Source organism: Hippocampus guttulatus, chromosome 15 (assembly GCF_054856545.1).
Source record: "Hippocampus guttulatus isolate MCC_2025c chromosome 15, RoL_Hgut_1.0, whole genome shotgun sequence".
Classification (NCBI taxonomy): Eukaryota; Metazoa; Chordata; class Actinopteri; order Syngnathiformes; family Syngnathidae; genus Hippocampus; species Hippocampus guttulatus.
Window position 1 is genome coordinate 2,203,447 of NC_141275.1, and position 23,332 is coordinate 2,226,778.

The window sequence follows — 23,332 nt, forward strand, 5'->3', positions numbered from 1 at the left end:
ATACCAAGGTGATGCACTCTCCCCACTGCTGTTCTGCATAGGACTGAACCAAGTAATCACCAAGACAGGCTATGGATGGTGACTAAGAGAGGAAAGGTAGTCCGCACTGAAGGGGTCTCTCTCCCTGAAGGAACAATAGCAGACATTGAGGACAGCTACAAGTACCTCAGTATACCACAAGCCAATGGCAACCTCGAACTGGCAACAAGGAAAGCGGCTACGGCCAAATACCTCCATCGAGTGAGGCAAGTCCTAAGAAGCCAGCTCAATGGCAAGAATAAGACCCGGGCAATAAACAGCTATGCCCTGCCAGTGATCAGATACCCTGCAGGAATAATAAGGTGGCCAAAGGAAGAGATTCAGACCACGGACGTTAAGACCCAAAAGCTCCTAACCATGCATGGAGGGTTCCATCCCAAATCCAGCACCTTGAGACTGTACACAAGCCGAAAGGAAGGAGGCCGGGGACTAGTGAGTGTGAGAGCCACTGTCCAGGATGAAACATCCAAGCTCCATGAATACATCAAGGAGAAGGCTCCAACGGATGACGTACTCAGAGAATGTCTCAGACAATGGGGAACAGAGGATGAGGCGCTGGAAGAGGGCCCATCATGGGAGGACAAGCCCCTACACGGGATGTACAACCGGACCATAACTGAAGTGACTGAAGTGGCTCAAGAGGTCCTATCAGTGGCTAGAGAGGGCTGGCCTGAAGGACAGCACAGAGGCACCTATCCTGGCTGCTCAGGAGCAGGCCCTGAGCACCAGATCCATTGTGGCCCAGATATACCACACCAGACAAGACCCAAGGTGTAGGTTGTGCAAAGAGGCACTTGAGACGATCCAACACATAACTGCAGGGTGTAAGATGCTGGCAGGGAAAGCCTACATGGAACGCCATAACCAGGTGGCTGGCATAGTCTACCGAAACATCTGTGCGGAGTATGGACTGGAAACCCCAAGGTCAAAACACCTCCGAAGGTGGTGGAGAATGACAGAGCGAAGATCCTGTGGGACTCCTAGATCCAGACTGACAAGATGGTAATGGCGAACCAACCAGATATCGTGATCATAGATAAAGGGCAGAGGAAAGCCGTTGTAGTGGATGTAGCGGTCCCAAGTGATGGAAACATCAGAAAGAAGGAACACGAGAAACTCTAGAAATACCAAGGGCTCAGAGAGGAGCTGGAAAGAGCCTGGAAGGTAAAGGTGACAGTCGTGCCTGTGGTGGTCGGAGCACTCGGGGCAGTGACCCCCAAACTAGATGAGTGGTTGCAACAGATCCCGGGAACAACATCGGACATCTCAGTCCAGAAATGTGCAGTGCTGGGAACAGCAATGATACTGCGCAGAACCCTCAAGCTTCCTGGCCTCTGGTAGAGGACCCGAGCTGAATGAGGGACGGACACCACCCGAGGGGGGGTGAGACGATGAATTTTATATATATAGATATATATACACACACACACACACAGTGATCCCTCGTTTATCGTGGTTAATAGGGACCAAAACCACACGTGATAAACGAAAATCCGCGAAATAGCGACCAGTTAACCTATGTATAAAAAAAAAAATTAAATTGCCCCACATGGGCCTTTGCGCTTGAGCAGAGCGCACAAACACACACACACACACACACACACACACAGACAATTAAGGATGGAAGAGGCCTGCTTTTGTTCTTATAAGCCTCCTCTCTCTCTCTCTCTCTTTCTCTCTCTCTCGCGCTCAGCCACACAGACACTCACGCACACACTAGAAGCATCGTAAACAACACTTAGACACTGATGAAAGATCAAAGAGTAACCCACGCGATAAGACAGAAAGAAGATGCACAGCCAATCAACATGGCTTTACATCTTCTCAGCCCCCCCCCCCCCCCACCCCACATGTACTGTATATGTTGCTCTATGTGACTCACTGTTGTTTTGCTGACTTTCACTGCTTCTCGCGGACCGTTTGCGGACTTCAAAAATATATATATTTTTATGAATATTTTGAAAAAATCCACGATGCACAGAAGCCGCGATAAACGAACCGCGAAATAGCGAGGGATCACTGTATATATATATATATATATATATATATATATATATATATATATATATACTGTATATTTTTTTTTTCCCGGAATTTTCAGGAAAGTCCACTTTCATCTCTGCAGAATTTATTTTGTGATTTCCTTGTTTGTGTATACACAACAAAGGAATTCTCAGACAGTCCAGTCTCCTACATTTTACTGACATCTGATCCTTCTGTTTTCATTTCCTTGAGCGTAGCTCCATCTAGTGGATGCATTGTAGAGTGCATTTTATAATTTGATGCGTCCTACATATGAAAAAAATTACAAAATAGGCCATTCATTGAAGGTGCGCCTCATAATCCAGTGCGCCTTTTAGTGTGGAAAATACGGTAATTTATGGCAATACTTGACGAAGCCATACAGCATATTTATGGTACAATACACCAGGAAACAAGTCCAAAAATGAGTAGCAGCGTGTCACAGCATGGAACAATCAGAGTGATTACGTAAACCAGTTTTATTTTTTTTAATACTTGTGACATAGAAAAATTTTGTTTGGGATTTTCTGCAATTATTTCACACTTGACCTTTTAGTTTAAATGTGTATGGGTGGTTCTCAAAGAAACTGTGGTCCAGGAGTGTGACATGAGAGGCCAAAAATAATCTTGTTCAGAACCAGGTCAAAATGATATTTACTTTGAATAAAACGTTCCGACCGTGTGCTCTGAATAAATAAAGACAGTTCCCCCTTTGATCGCAAGAGATTGTTAAATGTTGTGCTCGTCCATTGTTTCATATTGAATTGCTTGGTACCTGAGCAGTGAGCACTCAAGTCAGAAAAAAATCTGACACTTAAACAGCTTCACTACCTCTATACAAACAATTGGTACAAATGATTAAATGTACATTGAAAATGAACTCTGAATAGTGAATAGTGTTGAAACAATGGCCATCATTGCGTAGCCTTACTTTGGTGGTATGTTGGATCCGGTGAAACTCCTCTACAATGAAATCATGTTTGCAGCAAGAAATTTTTCACAACAGGGTTTTTTTTCACTGTAGCAAATTTGTTCTCAGATGTAAACACACACACACACAAATGAATGTGTACATGCACACACAAACGTATGTGTACTCTTTTTTATTCCAATAGTGCATAATTATGAGCACACACTTATTTGACACTTCATATAGTCAGTGTAGAAAGGAAAAAGGAAAATAAATTGCGAAAGTAGCAAATTTGATCTCAGATGTAAACACACACACACAAACATAAGTTTACACGCACACACAATCGTATGTGTACTCTATTTTTATTTCAATAGTGCATAAGTATGAGCACACACTTATTTGACAATTCTTTTCTGGCTTCAGAGAAAAACGGACCACCTCAATGGCAGCAATGGAGTTTGTGGAAGCAATAGCTACTAATATAGATAATAAAGAATACACGGTCTGGATTTTTCTTGATCTAAAAAAAGCTTTTGATACTATAGACCATACTATATTATTGAATAAATTAGAGAGATATGGCATAAGAGGCACAGCATATAAATGGATTGAAAGTTATTTAGAAAACAGATATCAGTATGTGCAGTTCAAAAACAAAAAATCCAATCTACTGAAGATTATCCATGGAGTGCCTCAGGGGTCAGTGATTGGACCAAAACTATTCATTTTATATATAAACGATATCTGTAGGGTATCAAATCAACTCAAATCCGTCCTATTCGCCGATGACACAACCTTTTACTGCTCTGGAAAAAATATGAAACAACTCCTGAAAATTGTGGAAAATGAATTGACAAAATTAAAAAACTGGTTAGACAGAAATAAACTATCTTTAAATTTAACAAAAACTAAGTTAGTTGTCTTTGGCACGAGACCAATCAAAGACCAAGTTAAAATAAAGATAAATTCAATTGAAATAGAACGAGTCTATGAAAATAAGTTTCTTGGACTAGTAATAGATACAAAACTATCCTGGAAGCCACACATAGATAACATAATAAAAATATCCAAAACTATCGGGATACTCCACAAAACGAAGGATGTGTTGAGTAAGAGCTCCTTGTATACATTATATTACTCATTATTACTCCCATATATGACCTACTGTGTAGAAATATGGGGAAAAGCTTGTAAAACAAACACACTCCCTGTTTTAAAACTACAAAAAAAAGCAATCAGAATAATCAATAGGTCTAAATATATAGAACCCACAAATCCAATATTCATCAAATTAAACACAATGAAATTCTACGACTTGGTTGACTTCAAGATTACCCAATTAATGTATAAAGTACATAACATTCTCGTCTGCCAAAATATCCAGCAGCTTTTTGAAATTAGAGAGAGCTGTTATCATCTAAGGGGTACAAATCAATACAAAAAATCCAGAACAAGAACAAACATCAAACAAAGGTGTGTATCAGTAATAGGTGTTAACCTGTGGAACAAGCTTGAAACGGACCTGAAAATGAGCAAATCGTTGGAGGAGTTCAAAAACCAATTCAAAAGATTAGTACAAAAAAACTACATGAATCAGAATTAAAAAGATACATTTGATATACTTATAAAATATAGTAAGACAACCGTTGGTTCTTGTTTTGGGTTTGATCAACTTATCAATTGTATTCAAGAAATGAAAATTATAATGAATATCAGAAAATTGAAATACAAAAGGAGAAAGAATAACTATATATATACAAACCAAAAGGTGTATAGTATACATAAGGGTAAAAGCATTTGATGATATGTAGATTTTTCTTTTCTTCTTTGTTTTGAAAAAATGATCAAATCAAATTTCTACAAAATAAGGGGTAGGACTAGATAAGTTACTTACTTCTTCCTACTCCCTTGAGCATACAACCGTGATGATGTGTGTTTTCTTCTATCTACTTTCTAATTTTCCTTACATAATTTTTGTTTGACTTTTGTCAACCTGTTATTGTGTATACTATATATGCTCAATAAACAAACAATAAACAATAAAACAACAACAACAATAAAACACTTCATATTGTCAGTGTAGAAAGAAAAAAAGGGGAAGAAATTGCGAAATTTACGATCAGCATTCACTTTCACTTACATCAATTTCTTGGATAGTGTCTTTTATTTTGCTTCCTCTGTCTTTCATTTTGATCACTTTTACCCTCTCTTCCAGCGTCAGAGCGCTTCTTGTCTTAGCTGCTTGACATCCAAAGGTCCGTGTTGTAGCCATTTTAGCAATGCAACGTTCATGCTGCGTCTGAATCCAACAATAATAGATACTGTATTTTCACGACCATTCGGCGCACTGTATTATTGGGCGCAGCCAGGCATGGTAAAACATACGCCAGCTTAAACATGCGGCATGCATGCAACGCACGCTAAAAACACGTTTTTAAAAAGGCAACGGAAGCAAAACTGAGTTCGGTTGTACTTTATTTAGCCATTTTACAATGTACTCACGTTTTTCTCTTCACCTCCTACACGCTCACCCTTCACTCATTGGCGACTGGTACCTGCTCGGGGCGTGCCTTTAGCGTCCTCTTACACGCCCACCCTTCACTCATTGGCGACTGGTACCTGCTAGGGGCGTGCCTTTAGCGTCCTCTTACACGCCCACCCTTCACTCATTGGCGACTGGTACCTGCTAGGGATGTGCCTTTAGCGTCCTCTTACACGCCCACCCTTCACTCATTGGCAGACTTCCGCATGCCTGTCGTCACTCACTCCGCCTTTTCTCTATATAAACAGCGTGTCGGCCAGAAGCGCTCTCAGTCATGCTTTGGAACTCGGCTCATACACTAGACGCTCCGAAGGCATCCTGTCCATTTTGGAGAAAATTTAAGACTTTTGATGGCGCCTTATAGTCGTGAAAATACGGTACTTCCTGGACCCGGTGGCTTTTCTTTCCACTATCTCACTGTCTCTAACTCGACCCCCCCCTCGATCGCCACCCAAGACAGCGTTGCTCAACTGATGTCATGCCATGAACTTTTAAGCCAACCACGGCACGCTTCGTAGTCCTCGATGGCCATAGTTAGTGCCATGGAACTCGCCTTCTCTCTCATTAGCGCTCCAGTTAGCGTAAGGTTTTCAGCATGATAACAAGTAAAGCATTCGAGGAAACGTTCATTTATTTGAATGTCCGTCGAGCCATAAGCAATTTACTCTGAGCAGCCAATCGGATGCATTCCACTCTATCTTTCACGGATCTAGTTACAGTTTCTACACACATAGACAGTGAGGTCCCTCTTAGCCAATCGGAGGCCAGGATGATGCTCGGTAAGCCAATGGCAGAGCAGCTATGAGTATGTTGCGTTCAGGGAACTCGGAGCTCTGTAAACCAATGTGGTGGTTGCTGATGCCGTTTCCGAACGAAGCACTAGAGGTCGCTGTTGGTTTAGACTTCGTTGGAGTGAATCTCTTCGCGAGGCTAGAGCAGAGAAAATCATTTCGTATAAGGCAACGTAGGGGTTTTCGTCGTATGGGGGGCATGGGAATGGTGTTAATGCATGAAGATTTTTTCATTGGGGGTATTTTCGCCCATGTAGGTTTCGTTCTCGAGGAGTATCACTGTATCTTTAATTATCAGCATATCAGCTTTAATGATATGCTTTGCTAAATATGTGAAGCCTGCAGCTGAATTGTACGCTGTGAAAAAGCTTGGCAACTCACACACAAGAATACACGTCAGAAATAGTGCATGAAAATGGCCCAAAAACCTTTATCGATCTATTTTATTGAACGTTCATGACCAATAAAAAGGACACCCAAGGGAATGACCCTTTCTTCCATCCATCCCTGATTTGATTCGCTTGTCCGCATGAAGGTCGTGGGCATGCTGGAGGCTATCCCAGCTTTCAGGGAGCAGGTGCGGTACACCCTTAACTTGTTGACAGCCAATCGCTTGGTAATGAACTAAACTATGTTTTTCTCGTGGCATATCACATAATGGACATTTGACCATCTTGTTGGACCACACTTTCTGAGAAACACTCATATTTGTTTGAAATGACCGTGTCTTCCACACTATAAGGCGCACCTAAAAGCATTCCACTTTCTCAAAAGCCAACAGTGCACCTTATAATCCGATGTGCCTTATATATGGATCAATATTCTGTTTTCTTGGATGTAGTATCTTAAATGTTCTGCAAAGCGCTTTGTTACAGCTGCAGCGGTTGCGAAAGCTCTATATAACCTCTCCAGCCCGCCCTGACAGCACTCGGTAGCTCCTTCAGCCAGAGACTGTTACACCCGCGCTGTTCCTACCGACTGCTGTCAGGCTGCTGAATAAAAATAACAACAATAATAATAATAATAATTACATGATGTGAAAAACAATTGTAAATAGCACTGCGATTTATCCCTTTTGTATTTATATTGCACTTAATTGAACGGTGTCTGTTTGTTTTTCTTCTTTCTTCTTTCTACCCACATTCTTGCTGCTGGAGGCTGTAAATTTCCCCAGTGTGGGACAAATAAAGGATATCTTATCTTATCTTATAAATAAAGCTTTATTGTATTGTATTCCCTTTAGCGCACCACCATCTAATGGACGCATAACGCAACCGCAGCCACTATTGTAGCTTCTCTCCTATGCGCCTTATAATGCGGTGCGCCCTATACAGTGATAATTTTACAGTTTACCCCCAGCTAGTCCCAGGGACTTGCTGATCAGAAAAGTATGAGTCCCATTATGCATTTAGAGAGTCCCAAATTTCGAATTCTGAAATGGTCTACTTATTCAAATGCATATGATAATATCACATGCAGTTTAAATGTGCAAACCAGAATACCCAGAGAAAACCCATGTAGGCACGGGGAGAACATGCAAACTCCACACAGGAAGGCCAGAGCTGGAATCGAACGCTGCACCTCCACACTGTGAGGCCGACGTGATAACCAGTCGATCACAGTGCCGCCTGAAAATGTTTCTATAAAATTAAATACAGTTTGCTGTTATGCAAATTGTGAATTTAAGAGATTTAAAACTGTTGATTGTGTAAAGCAGGATGCCAATTTGATGTTTGTTCCAAAGTGAAATGTATCAATAAGTAAAAATATCATTTATCCGAACATACCATTATATCTTTATTCCAAATACACAATTATTCTCCAGGATTTTCTGTAGGAGACTCAAATATTAAATATTAAATAACTGCAGCCTTATATTCAACCCCCCTATCATATTATCATATTTTGTTTTATAAAATCTTTACTTCAGGTCCCTGAGATCAACCTGCAAGAAAATTATCCTCAAATTTTGCGAATCTCCACTTCAGTCATTGATGAGCAAAATGGTTAATTTTCATTGTTTCTCTGGAAATGGAGACATTAAACATGTGTTTAATATTTCCCACAGCACGATTGGAAAACTCGAGCCATCTTATGTTATCAGGAAATTTCTTGATGCACAAAGGATACATAACCTGACGGCTTATCTACAAGCATTGCATCGGCAGTCACTGGCCAATGCAGACCACACCACACTGCTGCTCAACTGTTATACAAAGCTCAAGGACAGTTTGAAGCTGGAAGATTTTATTAAGGTGACTCGGAGATGTGAGAAATTATGAAAAAAAGTCTTAATCTGCAGTGCCATTGTTGTGTGGTTTCATTACAAAAAGTTAATAACTTGTTTTGCATGTTTATCCTCCTTGATTTCCCATGTGCTATACAGAGCAGTGAAAGCGAGGTTCACTTTGATGTTGAGATCGCCATTAAGGTTCTTCGACAGGCCGGCTACCACAGCCACGCTGTTTTCTTGGCAGAAAAGCACATGCACCATGAGTGGTATTTAAAGATTCAACTGGAAGATCTCAAGGTAAATTACAAATAAAATGGGGGGAAAAGTAATAGCTTGCCATTGTGATGAAATGCTGTACACGTTAAGATCTGATTACATGGGATCACTGTCACGCCAGCTAACAGTGCATTGCTTGCCTGCTGACAGGGACATGCAAGACAGCGCATTTCCCTCCTGTTCTTATTTCCCTGTACTGGCTGCCTGTGCATTTTAGAAATAATTGCAGTCAGCCAAGACAAAATCTTTTGTTTGAAATACATCAGGTCGATACAGAGGTTCATTGTGCCATCTGCCATCCCATGGAAAAGTATTTTATTGTTCTGCCTGTCAATATACATCCCTGGCATCGATAGAACCCTGCTAATCAATGGGAAAAGAGACCAGGCCAGCCTGCAAATAGAGAAATCCACCTCTGATTTACAACCATTAAAATGCTTTGATGGAGAAAAAAAAAATCTTCAAAAAAATTCTGATTAACATTCATTAAATGTTTTTCGCTAAAAACGGGGTGTGTTGGATTGTTAGGGGGTGTTTGTTGAAACAGCACGTTCAAACATAAGGGGTGTCCATACTTGCACTTGGCACCCTAAGTCGCTGTTCGATGATTGACTTTGTCACTGGATTTGTGGCTGCATATTTTGGTCCAAGTGTAGAGAATTTTGTTTCCTGGAGAGCCGTATCCTGCCTGATTTATATCTCTTCCTGCGCCAACACACCTCATTCAAATGATGAGGATCGTTTCAGGTTTCTACAGAGCTTGCTGATACAGTACTTGGTTGATTTGACTCATTTGTGTTGAAGTAGGGAGACATCAGAATCAGAATCGTCTTTATTGGTCAAGTATGTAGAACACACAAGGAATTTGTCTCCGGTAGAACACACTGCACTCGTATCATCATAAACAAGGGCATGACAAATAGGTATGGAAGGGCATTCCGTAATATAAGTGAACCGTTGTGGTACCTCCCAGTGACAACTGTGAGACAATGTGCAAAGTATCAAGCAGAGCTAAAGTGATCAGTGGTAGAATAAAATATGATAACAGTTGTACAGTTGGTGCAGAAAATCATTGAACCATTTTAAAGTGACCAGTAGCAGTATTTGTAGTACAACAAGTGTGCAATTATGCAGATGTCCTTGAGCGCTTTAAGGTGTCTGGTGCTGTGAAATATAGATCAGTGAGAGTGGTTCAAGTGAGTACAGAGCTGGAGCTACAATAAATATAACGGGATACTGTCCACAGGGTTGTGCAAAATTGCAAAAAGCCACTATACAGGTAGATTTGGGTTACTGCTTAGGGAGTTAATGGCTAGAGGGACGAAGCTGTTTCAGTGTCTGCTGGTTTTGGTGCGCATGGATCGGTAGCGCCTGCCTGAGGGGAGTAGCTGGAAAAGGTGGTGGGCAGAGAGCGGGGGGTCCAGTAGGATTTACGTATAACACAAGCAGAAGATGGCTCTCGAGGAAGCAAGGTTTCCTACCCGTTTTGGCTTTTTGGTGAAGAGAGGAGTGGAGCTGTCAACTGATCACCCCTTGGTTGAGTGGCAGCGCCGCTGGTAGGGAAAGATGCCAGTCCAACCTGGCAGACCCAAACGTATTTTGAGTATTTGCCGGAAACCTGTGGCAGGAACCACATCATCTCCAAGTGTGACATAAAGCTGTATGCTCAGAATGAGCGTGACATTGACTTCCTGATTCACCTCAAAAGGCAATTACCGTATTTTCACGACTATAAGGCGCCATTAAAAGTCTAAAATTTTCTCCAAAATGGACAGGACGCCTTATGATGCGGAGCGTCTTGTCAATGCGCTGAGTTCCAAAATCTGACTGATAGCCGACACGCTGTTTATATAGAGAAAAGGCGGAAGTGACTGTGGACAGGCATGCGGCAAAGAAGTCGGCCAATCAGTGAAGGGTGGGCGTGTATATATACATATATGGAGAGAAAGAGAGAGAAAAGGCAGACGTGAGTGACAGGCATGCGGGGAAGCAGTCCGCCAATCAGTGAAGGGTGGGCGTGTAAGTGGACGCTAAAGGGACGCGACAAGCAGGTACCAACACCTGTATAGAGTGTGGCTATGTGCATTGTTGCAAAACAACTTCGGTTTTGGTTTCTAAGAACCCCCGAAAATAAATTCTACAAAGAGACACGCCTACGAAGCTCAGTTCAAACTTCAAGCCATCGGTTATGCTTTTGGCATGCGTGCCCATCTCACAGCAGCAGTGAAAAACCAAGTCAAGCAAATGAACTCTGAGCTTGCCGTTATTCCCGGAGGCTTGACTAAAGAACTCCAACCGATGGACATCGGCATCAACCGGGCGTTCAAAGTAAAGTTGCGAGCGGCATGGGAACAATGAATGATCGATGGCAAACACAACTTGTGTGAGAGGCAGCGCCGGGCGAGTTACGCCACAATTTGCGAATGGATTGTGGCTGCTTGGACGAACGTGTCTGCTTGCACTGTTGTTCGAGTTTTTGGCAAAGCCGGCATCATTTCTGTGGAGCCACATGGCAATGAGAGTGACTGACAACGAGAGGGAACACGGCGTTTTTGATGGATTACCGGTACTTGCACAATTGTTCAATTCTGATGCAGAGGATGAGGACTTTGATGGATTTCTGGGTGATGATTGATCGAAAAACGTGAGTACATTGTACGATGGCTAAATAAAATACAACGGAACTCCGTTTTGCTTCGTTGCCTTTTTAAAAACGTGTTTTTAGCTGTATGTCTTGGCATGCTACCGTATGCTACAAGCTAACGTGTTTTTAGCGTGCGCGCATGCATGCCGTATGTTTAAGCTGGCGTATGTTTTACCACTTTAAAATTGCGCCCAATAATACAGTGCGTTTTGTCTATGTGTAAAATACAGAAATAGCACCCATTAATGAGACTGCGCCCAACCATACGGTGCGTCGAATGGTCGTGAAAATACGGTATATCGGAATGTCATTCGGACAAGATAAGTGTGGGCAAATGATATGTAGGCGAGTGAAGGTGATCACACCTGAAGGATTGTACTACCTCAAGGCAGTATAACAGATGCAAAAGACAGCTACAAATACCATGGAATTCCACAGACAAATACCAATAGTGAGACAGATCCTGAATAGTCAGCTGAATGGCAAGAATAAGATCCAGGCCATAAACACTCTGCTAGTCAGTCATCACATATCCCACAGGCATAATAATACCATGGCCGCTGGAGGACATGCAAGCCACTGACATCAAGACAAGAAAGCTCCTTACAGTGCACAGTCCACCCCAAGTTCAGCATCCTGAGACTACACAAAGCGGAGAGGCGGTGTGTGGACTAGTGAGCATCATTAGTGCAACATCTAAGAGGAAACGACAGCCCTCCAAATGGACATCAAGATGTGTGGGCATGTATGTGATGTATTTTCACAAAATCAGGCATAATGTCACGGAGATTAAAATTATTGACAAAAATTGTTTGGTCCAAAAAAATTATTTTGACATTTTTCCCCAAAATACCTTCCTTAAGGTCTTGATTTTCATTTCCAAGCAGCCCAAAGGTTTATTAAAAATAAGTGATTCGTGGACATGTATGTTTTATATTTACATATGCATATACAGTACCTGCATATATACAGAAATATAATATATGAATACACACATACACAAATACATTGTCAACTGAGCACCAGAGGTTCTTGTTTGGTGCAATTTTTGTTCCCGATCCATCACCTCTGGATATCAATGCCTTACTAAGCTTTTGTTTTGTTTTCCCTTGGAAGGGAAGCAATCATTGTGGCGAGTGACTTGACTTTGAATTGAGGCTGGCCTGTCTTGAGCTGCACTATGCTTCGTTGCACCACTGTTTTTATATATATATATATGTGTGTGTGTGTGTGTGTGTGTGTGTGTGTGTGTGTGTGTGTGTGTGTGTGTGTGTGAATTGGTTACTTACCATATTGTTTTCTTCCAAAACCCAGAACTATGAGGAAGGGTTACGCTACATTGGACGGCTACCTTTTGATCAAGCTGAAAGCAACATGAAGCGTTATGGCAAGACGTTAATGCATCATATTCCTGAAGGTACAACACTGCTTTTAAAGGGCTTATGCACCAACTACCATCCAAGTGGGGACACTGCTGAAATTGACAGCCACTTGGAAAGGAACCCCTTCAACAAGGTTGGTGGGCTGTGCCCATGTTTTTCCAATCATTGGGGAATTAAGGGCACAAGATTTCAAGTGAAGTGACATTTATTTCCACAGCCCTTCATCACAAACAGTCTCAAAGGGCTTCACATGCCCACAGTTGACACATATTAACGACATCCCCGACCTTAACCCCCAGAAAGGCAAGGACAAACTCAAAAAACCCCATCTGGGGGAAAAGTGAGAAACCTTGAGAAAGGGCCGCAGATGGGAGAATCCCCTTCTAGGATGACCAGGCTGCAATGGATGCCCAGTGGGCAACATTGGACACAATATTGTACTGTATTAATGTTAATTAGAATTATATAAAAAGTCAATTTAACAAGATGAAAACACTGCAGCCTTTGGAGAGGTGGGTCCCCATCTGAAACTGGCCCAGTTGGTCAATAAAGAAATCTTAATAGTAGCGCCTCCAAGTGGTCGACCAGCTCTTGTCCAGCTCAGTCCATGCCGACACCAATGTAATATGTCCTTCCTCACTTGCCGTTCGGAAAACAAAAATGGACATTAGTGTTTTTCACAGGACAGGCACATTATAATAGCTCATTTAACCTATTTGTCAAAATGCCATGACAGCTGATGCGTGCAGCCATACTTGCCTGCAAGAAGCAGAGCCGTGACGTCAAAAAGTTAAAAGCCGTCTTGCCCAATGCAATATTTTCTCAGACAGATTCGATAGAGTCTGTCAATCAGTCAAGGTCCATCAAGCCATCAGTGATGATGCCTGTTTTGCTGGCTCTGTGTCAGAAAAGGCCAGTGCAGCAGCACATACTAGCTAATTAGCCGCCGCATTTATGTGATGCAGTTTAGTTTATATCCATTCTGTTGAAATGAATAAATAGATAGATATCCAAGTCTGGATGCCATGCACGCCACCATCTTACCAGCCGGGTGGGTCTCGGGATGTCTCGCTGTCCGACGAGGAAGCGGGTGGTGCTGATGTGGACTTTTCTTTTGCTTTAAGTTTGACTACTAATTAGGGTCACTTAGCAAGAAAAAAATCATAAGAAATGACAGATACACATTGATCGACAAGTAATCTGGCGTTTCATTCAATTTCAACTGGTGCGGGCAAGGGGACGAACCAGTCATCGACTTGACGTCACATCCATTCCTAACATGCCGCCCTGCATTAAAATTACAGTATTTTCCGCACTAAAGGCGCACTGGATTATGAAGCGCACCTTCAATGAATGGGCTATTTTTTAACTTTTTTCATATATTGGACGCACTGGATTATAAAACGCAATCGACAAACGCATCCACTAGATGGAGCTACGCTCCTTCCGTTCGACTCGAGAGGCGTTCATGACCGCCACCGAAAATCAAATTAATGATTACTTCAATGAAACTACGAAAATTGAAAATAATGCATCAAAACAGAAAATCAAGCGAGGAAATCACAAAATAAATTCTATAGCCCCCCTTGGCATGTCATTGAGCATAGCTCCAACAGAACGATCAGATGTCATTACACTGTTTTGATGTATTATTTTCAATTTTCGTAGTTTCATTGAAGGAATCGTTAATTTACGTTTTTCTGAGGCTGTCATGAACGCCTCTCGAGCCGAACAGAAGAAGAGAAGGCACTGAGACAGACAAAGACGTGCCTGTATGTATGCAGAAAAGTGGTGAAGATTGCACGACTGTCTGTGTCCTATGTGTTGTGTTGTGTTATTTTGACTTCAAAATGGCGCCGCGTGAGTGGCTGCCTTTCCAGCAGCTCCTATATTTTGTTGTTCTACTTCTTCCTTTCATAACTTTGCTGCTGTGAATCGGGAATTTCTTCATTGCGAGACTAATAAAGGTTTTCTTATCTTATCTTATTTGTTGAGACTGTGAAAACCATAAATAAAGTGTGCGTTTTAAATAAAACAACACCACAGCTCTCCTTTTTTCGGCGCTGCAACAAAAACGTATTTAATAAAGCAGCAACACAGTTCACTGAACCAACATCAAGTTGTAACATTGTCAGCATGTTTCCAGCAAGGAGCCATTTTGGGGTCTGCATATTACCGTAATGACCATACACAAAGCGCACCGGATTTTAAGGCACGCTGTGAGCTTTTAAGGAAATGGAAGACTTTTCGGTGCACCGAAAGCAATTCCAATTATTAATAGAATATATGGAACCCACAAATCCACTATTTATCAAATTAAATACGATGAAATTTTATGACCTGGTTGACTTTAAAATTGCCCAATTAATGTACAAAGCACACAATAACCTGCTCTGCCAAAACATTCAGAAGTTTTTCGAAATTCGAGAAAGCAGCTATGATTTAAGAGGTACCAACTTATTCAAAAAAATTCAAAAAACTCAAAACAAGAACAAACATCAAGCAAAGAAGTGTATCTATCAAAGGTGTTAATCTGTGGAATAATTTCGAAACGGACCTGAAAATGAGTAAATCGCTGAGTTCAAAAACAAATTCAAAAAAATAGTACAAACAACCTACATCAATCAGAGTTAAAATGATAAATTCTAAACATTAAATATAATGATAAATCAGAACTAAGTTGATAAATAGAGAAAGGTATTGAAATATCCATTATGAATACAAGAGAAAATTGACACAAGAGTGCCAGGGTGTGGAAGTACTGTATATAATCCCGATACAAACCAAAAGTTGTAAAAATATCACCGTTAAGGGTAAAGTATGAGCCTTAATTGAGACTTCTTTCTTCTTACTTTTTTTTCTTTTCTGATTGATATAAAAATGATTTATTAGATATAAACACATAACGGGGTAGGACTAGATAAGTTTTTTACTTCTTCCTACTCCCTTGAACATAATAACTGTGTTGAATGAAGACTGATTTCTTTCTTTTTACTATTTTATCTACCTTATTTTCTGTCAAATTATTACTGTATATGTTTTATGTTCAATAAACAAACCAATAAACAATAATAAATAAACACCTTATAGTGCGGAAAATACGGTAACCAGGGGTATCATTTTTGCCAATACAAGACTAGAAATGGGAAGATCAGATATGCATCAAACGTGACAATTTTGCTCCATTTCCCATCAGTAGCTCAAAATGGGTTGCCAGAAATACATTTTAAGAATGCAAAAAATCTCAAATAAATTCCGCTGAGATTGTTTGGTGCAGCATGTATGTTTTGAATCTTTAGTCATTCATATGATTTACTCGACGGACGGCATGTGGGGACTGGTTAGCATGTCCGACTCATTGTGCAGAGGTCACAGATTCAAATCTAGCCATGGCCTTCCTGTGTCGAGTTTGTATGTTCTCCCCGTGCCTGCGTGGGTTTTCTCCGGGTACTGCGGTTTCCTTCCACATTTCAAAAACACATGCATGGTAGTTTAATTGGACACACTATATTGTTCCGAGGTGTGAATGTGAATGGTTGTTTTTCTATGTGTGCGCTGCGATTGACTGGCAACCAGTTTTGAGTGTATGTACCCCGCATGTAGACAGTTGGGATAGGCTCCAGCACGCCCCCTACCTTGATGAGAATAAGCAGGTTAGAAAATGGATAAAGGATGGATATTCACTGCCTAACACACATTTTGGTGCCATGGATTTTAGAATATTTTGATGTCGCTGAATCCGAAAATGTGATATATTTATTTTTTTGCCTCTAGTTTTTGAGATTCCATATTTTCGAACAAAAGTTTGAAAAATACAAAAATGTTGACATTGATATTCTCTTTCTGCTACCACTTTGAGGCTGTCTTTTCAAGCATTTTCATACTGTATTCTTGATGCTATATTTTTGATGCAAGGCGGCAGGCGTCCACAAAATCTTGTAAAGAGTGATTTGGGGGAGGCGTATTATAATTGGGTGCGTTATTCATGGGATGTTCCAAATTACTATTACTCTTTTTCCTTTATTATTGTGTATATATATATATAATTTTCATACATTTTTCCCACCAGAGGTACACCAACAATTTTACCTACTTTTGTCTTTTGGTTTCAGGCCAACTCTGAAGAATTCATTCCAGTTTTTGCTAACAACCCGCGGGAGCTCAAAGCCTACCTTGAGCACATGATTGAGGTAGATCCCAATTCGTCTCAAGGTGTTTATGACACATTGCTGGAGCTCCGACTGCAAGACTGGGCACACGAAGAGGACCCTGAGGTCAGAGCAACACAACAATTTATGTTTGGTGCTTTCTACCGTCTTTATTACCGATTTGTCTTACTGTTTATTGTGCATGTTATATTAATCCATGTACAGCACTTTGTATGCAGCGATGGCTGTTTGAAAGTGCTCTATAAATACAGTTGACTTGACTTGACTTCACTTATGAACCATTTGTTTTATGTATCCTGTTGATGCAGTATGTATAGTAATCATGTACTGTATTTGGTGCAGGGTTTTTTTTTGTGGAGCGATGTGTTTTATTGATTTGAAAAATACAGATATTTTCTATTGAATACATTTCATAATTCTTGATTTTATATATATATATATATATATATATATATATATGTGTGTATTTATTTATTTTTAACGTTAACTGTTTGCAGAGAAAAAAGATCTTGCAGGATGAAGCGTTGTCACTCCTGAGGAGTGACAATACTGTGTTTGATAAAGCCCTGGTCCTCTGTCAGATGCACAATTTTAAAGAGGGTGTTCTTTACCTGTATGAGAAGGGCAAACTGTAAGTACCAGTCTACACAATACAGTACATACATGCAAATCATGTTGCAGAACAGATTTTGTTGCCTTCACTCCAAGTTCATATCTGACACTCCTTCGAGTTTACAGTGCACCAAACTCGACAATGACACATGCGAGTATGCTTGGGAAACCGTTTTCTTTGTGGAGAGTAAATGAGACATGACTTGCCTTTGTCTCATCATTTCATCATTTGCCACATCTCCCATGGTTCACGCGGGGCCTTAAAAAAATCTTACAAGCGTTCAATTCATAAATGTGGAAATTACTTACCCCTTACTAAGTCTTAAATTTTGATATCTGGGTCTTAGAATTTGTGCTGGATGTAACTTGTCTGTGTCCCACATTTTCTCAAAAAGTGTCCTTTCTTATTTTAATTCAACAGCGTAGCTGAAATGAATGGTACAGTGGAGTGAATCATTGAAAACGCAAAAAACAGCCCCTGGTCGCAATCTGTGGTCAAATTACATTGAAAGTTCACTGAAAAGCACGCGCTACAACACGACTACACATACGCCCTTTGGTGCAGATGTTTTTCACTTTGCCTGTTGTCTGCTCTGTGCTGATGTTCGAGCTGCATTCTTCCATCCTGCACATTGGAGAAATACATTAACACAAATACACAGATTTTATTTCTTTATCGCCGATATGGCTGTGTAATAGGTTTAATACGTTTTTTGAAAATAGTCTTAAATACTCTAGGTCTTAACTTGAAGAAACATGTCGGAACCCTGATCTCCACATGACCGTGGTTTGCTTTTTACCCCACAGGTACCAACAGATCATGCACTACCACATGCAGAATGAGGTCTATGATAAAGTGGTTGAAGCTTGTAAACGTTACGGTGACCAGGAAGGTTGCCTGTGGGAACAAGCCCTGGGCTACTTTGCCAGAAAAGAAGAAGACTGCAAGGCCTACATCAGTGAGGTTTTGGGTCACATTGACCAAAATAATCTGATGCCTCCTTTACTTGGTATGTTTTAAGATCTACATGTCATTCTCCCCCCAGTTTAAAAATAAATAAATAGTGAGCTTGATCGCTGTGTGATTGCAGTAGTGCAAACGCTGGCACACAACTCGACAGCAACCTTGTCCGTTATCAAAGACTACCTGATCAACAAGTTGCAGAGGGAGAACCAACAGATTGAGGATGATGAATGTAAAATACGCCAATATCGGGAAGAAACTGCTCATCTACGCTCTGAGATTCAGGAGCTCAAGACAAGGTGGGTTAATAGGAGTTTGTTGTACCTTTAGTTTTTGCTGCACCGCACCATGGTAATACGAAGATGGTCCACAATCAGTCCCATGACACTGTTCGAATGTTGATTAGGTGGGTTTTCAAAACAATATTTCTTCTTAAAAATAAGTGATACTTGGAATAGTTCTCTGTGAAATCCAAACTGTTGCAATCTTAAAACCGAATTTGTCATTTCTGGTGTCTCATTGACATTATTTTTAAGTAGTATTTGCAATGCGACTAAAAAGCAACATAACAGGTTGTGACCTCTGTTAACCAGAATGCCATTCAAGATTTAGAAGTTAGAAGAAAATTGCATTTATCTGGTCACTTCACTTTAAAATCACTTGAATCTGTCTCATTCATTTGTTAAGCTAACAACCGAGGGGCAGAGCTAGGGTCTTGCAACTCGACAGTTGTCTACTTGTTCAAAGAAAAGTGAGCGCCGCCACAATGATAAAAAAAGTGGCACTTTCACTCATGGATGCAGCACTTTATCACCAAACTGCCGAATTACAGCACACTTAACCCCCCCCCCCCCCCACCCCCAAAACCCTCCCGACCGCCTTTTAAAGCTTAGCAGTACATTCAAGGATGTGCCTCTGAGAAGCTAACATGTTAGCTTCCACTATTCTGTGTTAACACTGCAGCTCTGCTTTGACATGATAGCGTTTTTGTGTGTCTTCGTCTTATCACCTGCCAATCCTTGAGTGGGCAAACTTGTCGTGTTGCGTAAATTAGTTGCTCTGTCAGATCAAAATCCTGCAAAATTCAGAAGACTTAACTTGGACACATTTTCATAAAGTAATTAATTGTGTTTTCATTAATTAATTAATTAATCATCCTGCTAAATTACCGTATTTTCACGACCATACGGCGCACCATATTAGAAGGCGTAGTGTCAGTAACGGGTGCTATTTCTCTATTCAACACATACACAAGATGCATTGTATAATTGGACGCAGGCATGGTAAAACGTAGGCTATCTTAAACATTGCATGCTAGCGTATTGTTTAAAAAGGCAGCGGCAGCAAACCTAATTTCGTTGTATTTAACAATTTGCGCACGTTATTTTTTGATCAATCCTCATTATCAAGTCCATCAAAGTCCAAATCTTCTGTACCCAAAATGAACAGCGAGGCAAGTTCACAATCAAATGCGCCAGGTTTCCGGTCACTGTGACGGCTGCAAAATGCTATCTTGGTTGACCCTTCAACAGTTGTAAACAAGTCAATACACTCACCAGATAAACCAACCTCCTCACTTCCCCTTCTCCAAGCCTGCTCTTTTTTGACTCCCAGCCACCGTTGGAAGCTGGCTGTTTTTTTATCCTTCCTGGTCCCAGAAGCCGCAATGATATTGTCCCTTTGTTGTTTTTATTTCACAACACACAAATTTTGGCGAGAACGGAAGCCACAAAGGGTGCACGTGGAAAAGGAAGATTAATCATTGACTATCGAGGATTTGAATAGCGTTTTGTGTAAACTAATTCATGCATGATCGGCCAGGTGAGTGCGTGTGTGTGTGTGTGTGTGTGTGTGTGTGTGTGTGTGTGTGTGTGTGTGTGTGTGTGTGTGTGTGTGTGTGTGTGTGTGTGTGTGTGTGTGTGTGTGTACATACATACATTTTATATATACTGTATATATATATATATAATATACAGTAAATATTCTCTAGTACGGACTCGTGTTTGCGCTGTCCAATCTGTCATGAAAATTAGCATGGTACATGTTCTTTATGAACCTGCAAATATGTTGACAAAATACACGTGTAACAACACAATCAATAAAATACAAAAATATACTGTCCAAAAACTGTTTATAGAACAAAAACTGCAATACAGGTGTATCCAAAAAAAATCACAACAGTAAAATACGTCCAGTATTTTAATGTTTATTTTTTTCTGTCTTGGGAAAAAAAAATGTGTCTATTTTGGATTGTTTTGTTGGATGCATTCTTTGGTTTATGACAATGTTTGCCTGCGTGTCACACAGTTTTCTTGCTAGTTGCAAGTAACTGTCCCGTTGATCACTGATGTCTGGTAATTCTTTTGCATACTGAAGGATTTTTGTTGCCATTTGCATTGCTTCCTTGCTGGATGGTGGCTTGTCATCAGGAGTTGAATCGATGCCTTGTTTTTTAAAGTTTCGTAGATTTGCGTCTTTCCGACTCCAAGTGTCTGCTGGATGTTTTTTACTCTGTGTCCAGCCTCGCTCAAACACTGCGGTCAAGCCAGCCTCCACTCGCAAAATCGAAGTCAAGTGAGCCGCCACTGCGATTGTCAATACTGTGCATTACGGTAATCTGTCGCCTGCGAGCGGCGTTGGCCACCTTCAAAATAAAAGAGCCACCACTCATGCATAAACGTCATTTGTTCGGGTTAAAGGAAATTAATAAACGTATAAAATAAGTAATTTCTTGGCTGTCAGCACAAAAAAGCATTCTCAAGTGGAGATAGAAAATAAAAATGGTAATTCCACATCAATTTCATCTGATATTTTGACATTTTCGATCGTTTTGAAAAAATTCCTAAAACTTGAAAGTTTGTTATCCCGTGAGGGCTGTAGGTCTGGAGATAACTACAGCTCTTCGGCTTTCCAACGTGACACCTCCCGTCCAAATCTGATTATGCATTTTGGAATAAGAGGCCTCTGAAATGTGGCAAGATGACCTGCGCCCGACAAGTTGATGTGAACCTGTTGACATTTTCGGCCGTTTTGAAAAAATTCCTAAAAATCAAAAGTTTGTTATCCCGTTAGGGCTGTAGGTCTCGGGATAACTACAGCTATTCGGCTTTCCAACGTGACACCTCCCGTCCAAATCTGATTATGCATTATTATGATTATGACTCACCAGAATATTTTTAAGATATTCTGGTTAGTCACATTGCACTGCCGTTATTTTGAACAGCACTGTACCAAGGTGATCCCCACTGCTGTTCTGCATAGGACTGAACCCCCTAAGCCAGTGTTTCTCAAATAGTGGGGCGCGCGAGACTCCGTCAGGGGGGTTGGGGGGGGGGGGCGCGTTGTACCTCGGGGAACATGCTTTTTTATTTTTTTACTGTCCTAAAATAACTTGCAGTTGCAACTCCAATACGTGAGGGGGCAGTGGCGCTCTCATTGGCAGAGTTTGCGCAGGGAGCATTCTCAGGGAGGAAATATGACGAGGCGTATGTAGAGCTTGGCTTCAATGTGCCTGCAGTGGCAGACGAGGGAAGATCGATGTGCTTACTTTGTCTAAAAATTTTGGTTGCGGACAGCATGAAGCCAAACAAATTAAGGCGTCACTTAAAGACATGACACCCCAATCACGCTGTTAAGCTGCTTGAGTTTTTTTTCAGCGAAAACGTGCCGAATATTGCCAACAATCATGCCGCTTTGTGACTGCTACTTCAGTCAACTAATAATACACATTGAGCAGGAGGCAAGAGTTGCTGTGTCCTGCTTCAAACCTCGCTTCGAAAAGCTGTGCATTGCAAAATGTGCTCATTGTAGCCATTAATCCAGACATCATCTTTGATTAAAAAAAGAAAAAAAAGCACAAATTCTTTTATATATTTTTGTTTTGCTGGTTAAAGTTTTTTTTTTTAAATCTTGTGCTCTGAGATAATGTTGGTGATTACTTTGAATGCATTATTTGTTATTGAGTTTGTCATTTTTCAGTATCGTATGGTTTGACATGGTCAGTCAAAAAATATTTATTGTTAAATTAAGGATTCAATGTTATTTTTGAATTTCAGATGCACTTTCAATCTTTTCTGTTCCAGTTACAAAAGCTATTCTTTGTTGTAAGTTGGTCCATAAAGTTGGTCCATATTTCTTTCTTTTTTTATTCTCTTATACATTAATAAGGATACAGTGTTATGCAAAGGTGTACTTATAACAATTTAATAGACAAATTATACTATTTATAGACGTGCGGGGGGGGCGGGGGGGGGGGCGTGAGATGTTTTCCTCTTCCTTGGGGGGGCATGACAGAAAATAATTGAAAACCACTGCCCTAAGCCAAGTAATCACCAAGACAGGCTTTGGATACCGCCTCAGAAATGGAGCTATAATCAGTCACCTCCTCTACATGGATGACATAAAGCTGTATGCTAAGAGCGAAAGGGACATAGACTCCTTGATCCACACAACCAGGATCTACAGCAGCGACATCGGGATGTCATTCGGGCTTAATAAATGTAGTCGGATGGTGACTAAGAGAGGAATGGTAGTCCGCACTGAAGGGGTCTCACTCCCTGAAGGAACAATAGCAGACATTGAGGACAGCTACAAGTACCTCGGTCTATCACAAGCCAACGGCAACCTCGAACTGGCAACAAGGAAAGTCCTAAGAAGCCAGCTCAATGGCAAGAATAAGACCCGGGCCATAAACAGCTATGCCCTGCCAGTGATCAGATACCCTGCAGGAATAATAAGGTGGCCAA

The 23,332-nt window shown here is 40.9% G+C and overlaps 1 protein-coding gene across 2 annotated transcripts in view; it reads left to right on the top strand.

Annotated features, from left to right (window-relative positions):
* vps11 (VPS11 core subunit of CORVET and HOPS complexes) overlaps window positions 1-23,332 on the top strand; it is a 37,074-nt gene that overhangs the window by 7,317 nt on the left and 6,425 nt on the right. For both annotated transcript variants that reach the window (XM_086130862.1, XM_086130863.1), the window contains exons 8-14: window positions 8,376-8,562; window positions 8,694-8,837; window positions 12,775-12,975; window positions 16,955-17,116; window positions 17,509-17,642; window positions 18,431-18,633; window positions 18,715-18,886. In XM_086130862.1, the coding sequence (XP_085986988.1) occupies window positions 8,376-8,562; window positions 8,694-8,837; window positions 12,775-12,975; window positions 16,955-17,116; window positions 17,509-17,642; window positions 18,431-18,633; window positions 18,715-18,886 (1,203 nt within the window). The remainder of the gene's footprint in view (window positions 1-8,375; window positions 8,563-8,693; window positions 8,838-12,774; window positions 12,976-16,954; window positions 17,117-17,508; window positions 17,643-18,430; window positions 18,634-18,714; window positions 18,887-23,332) is intronic.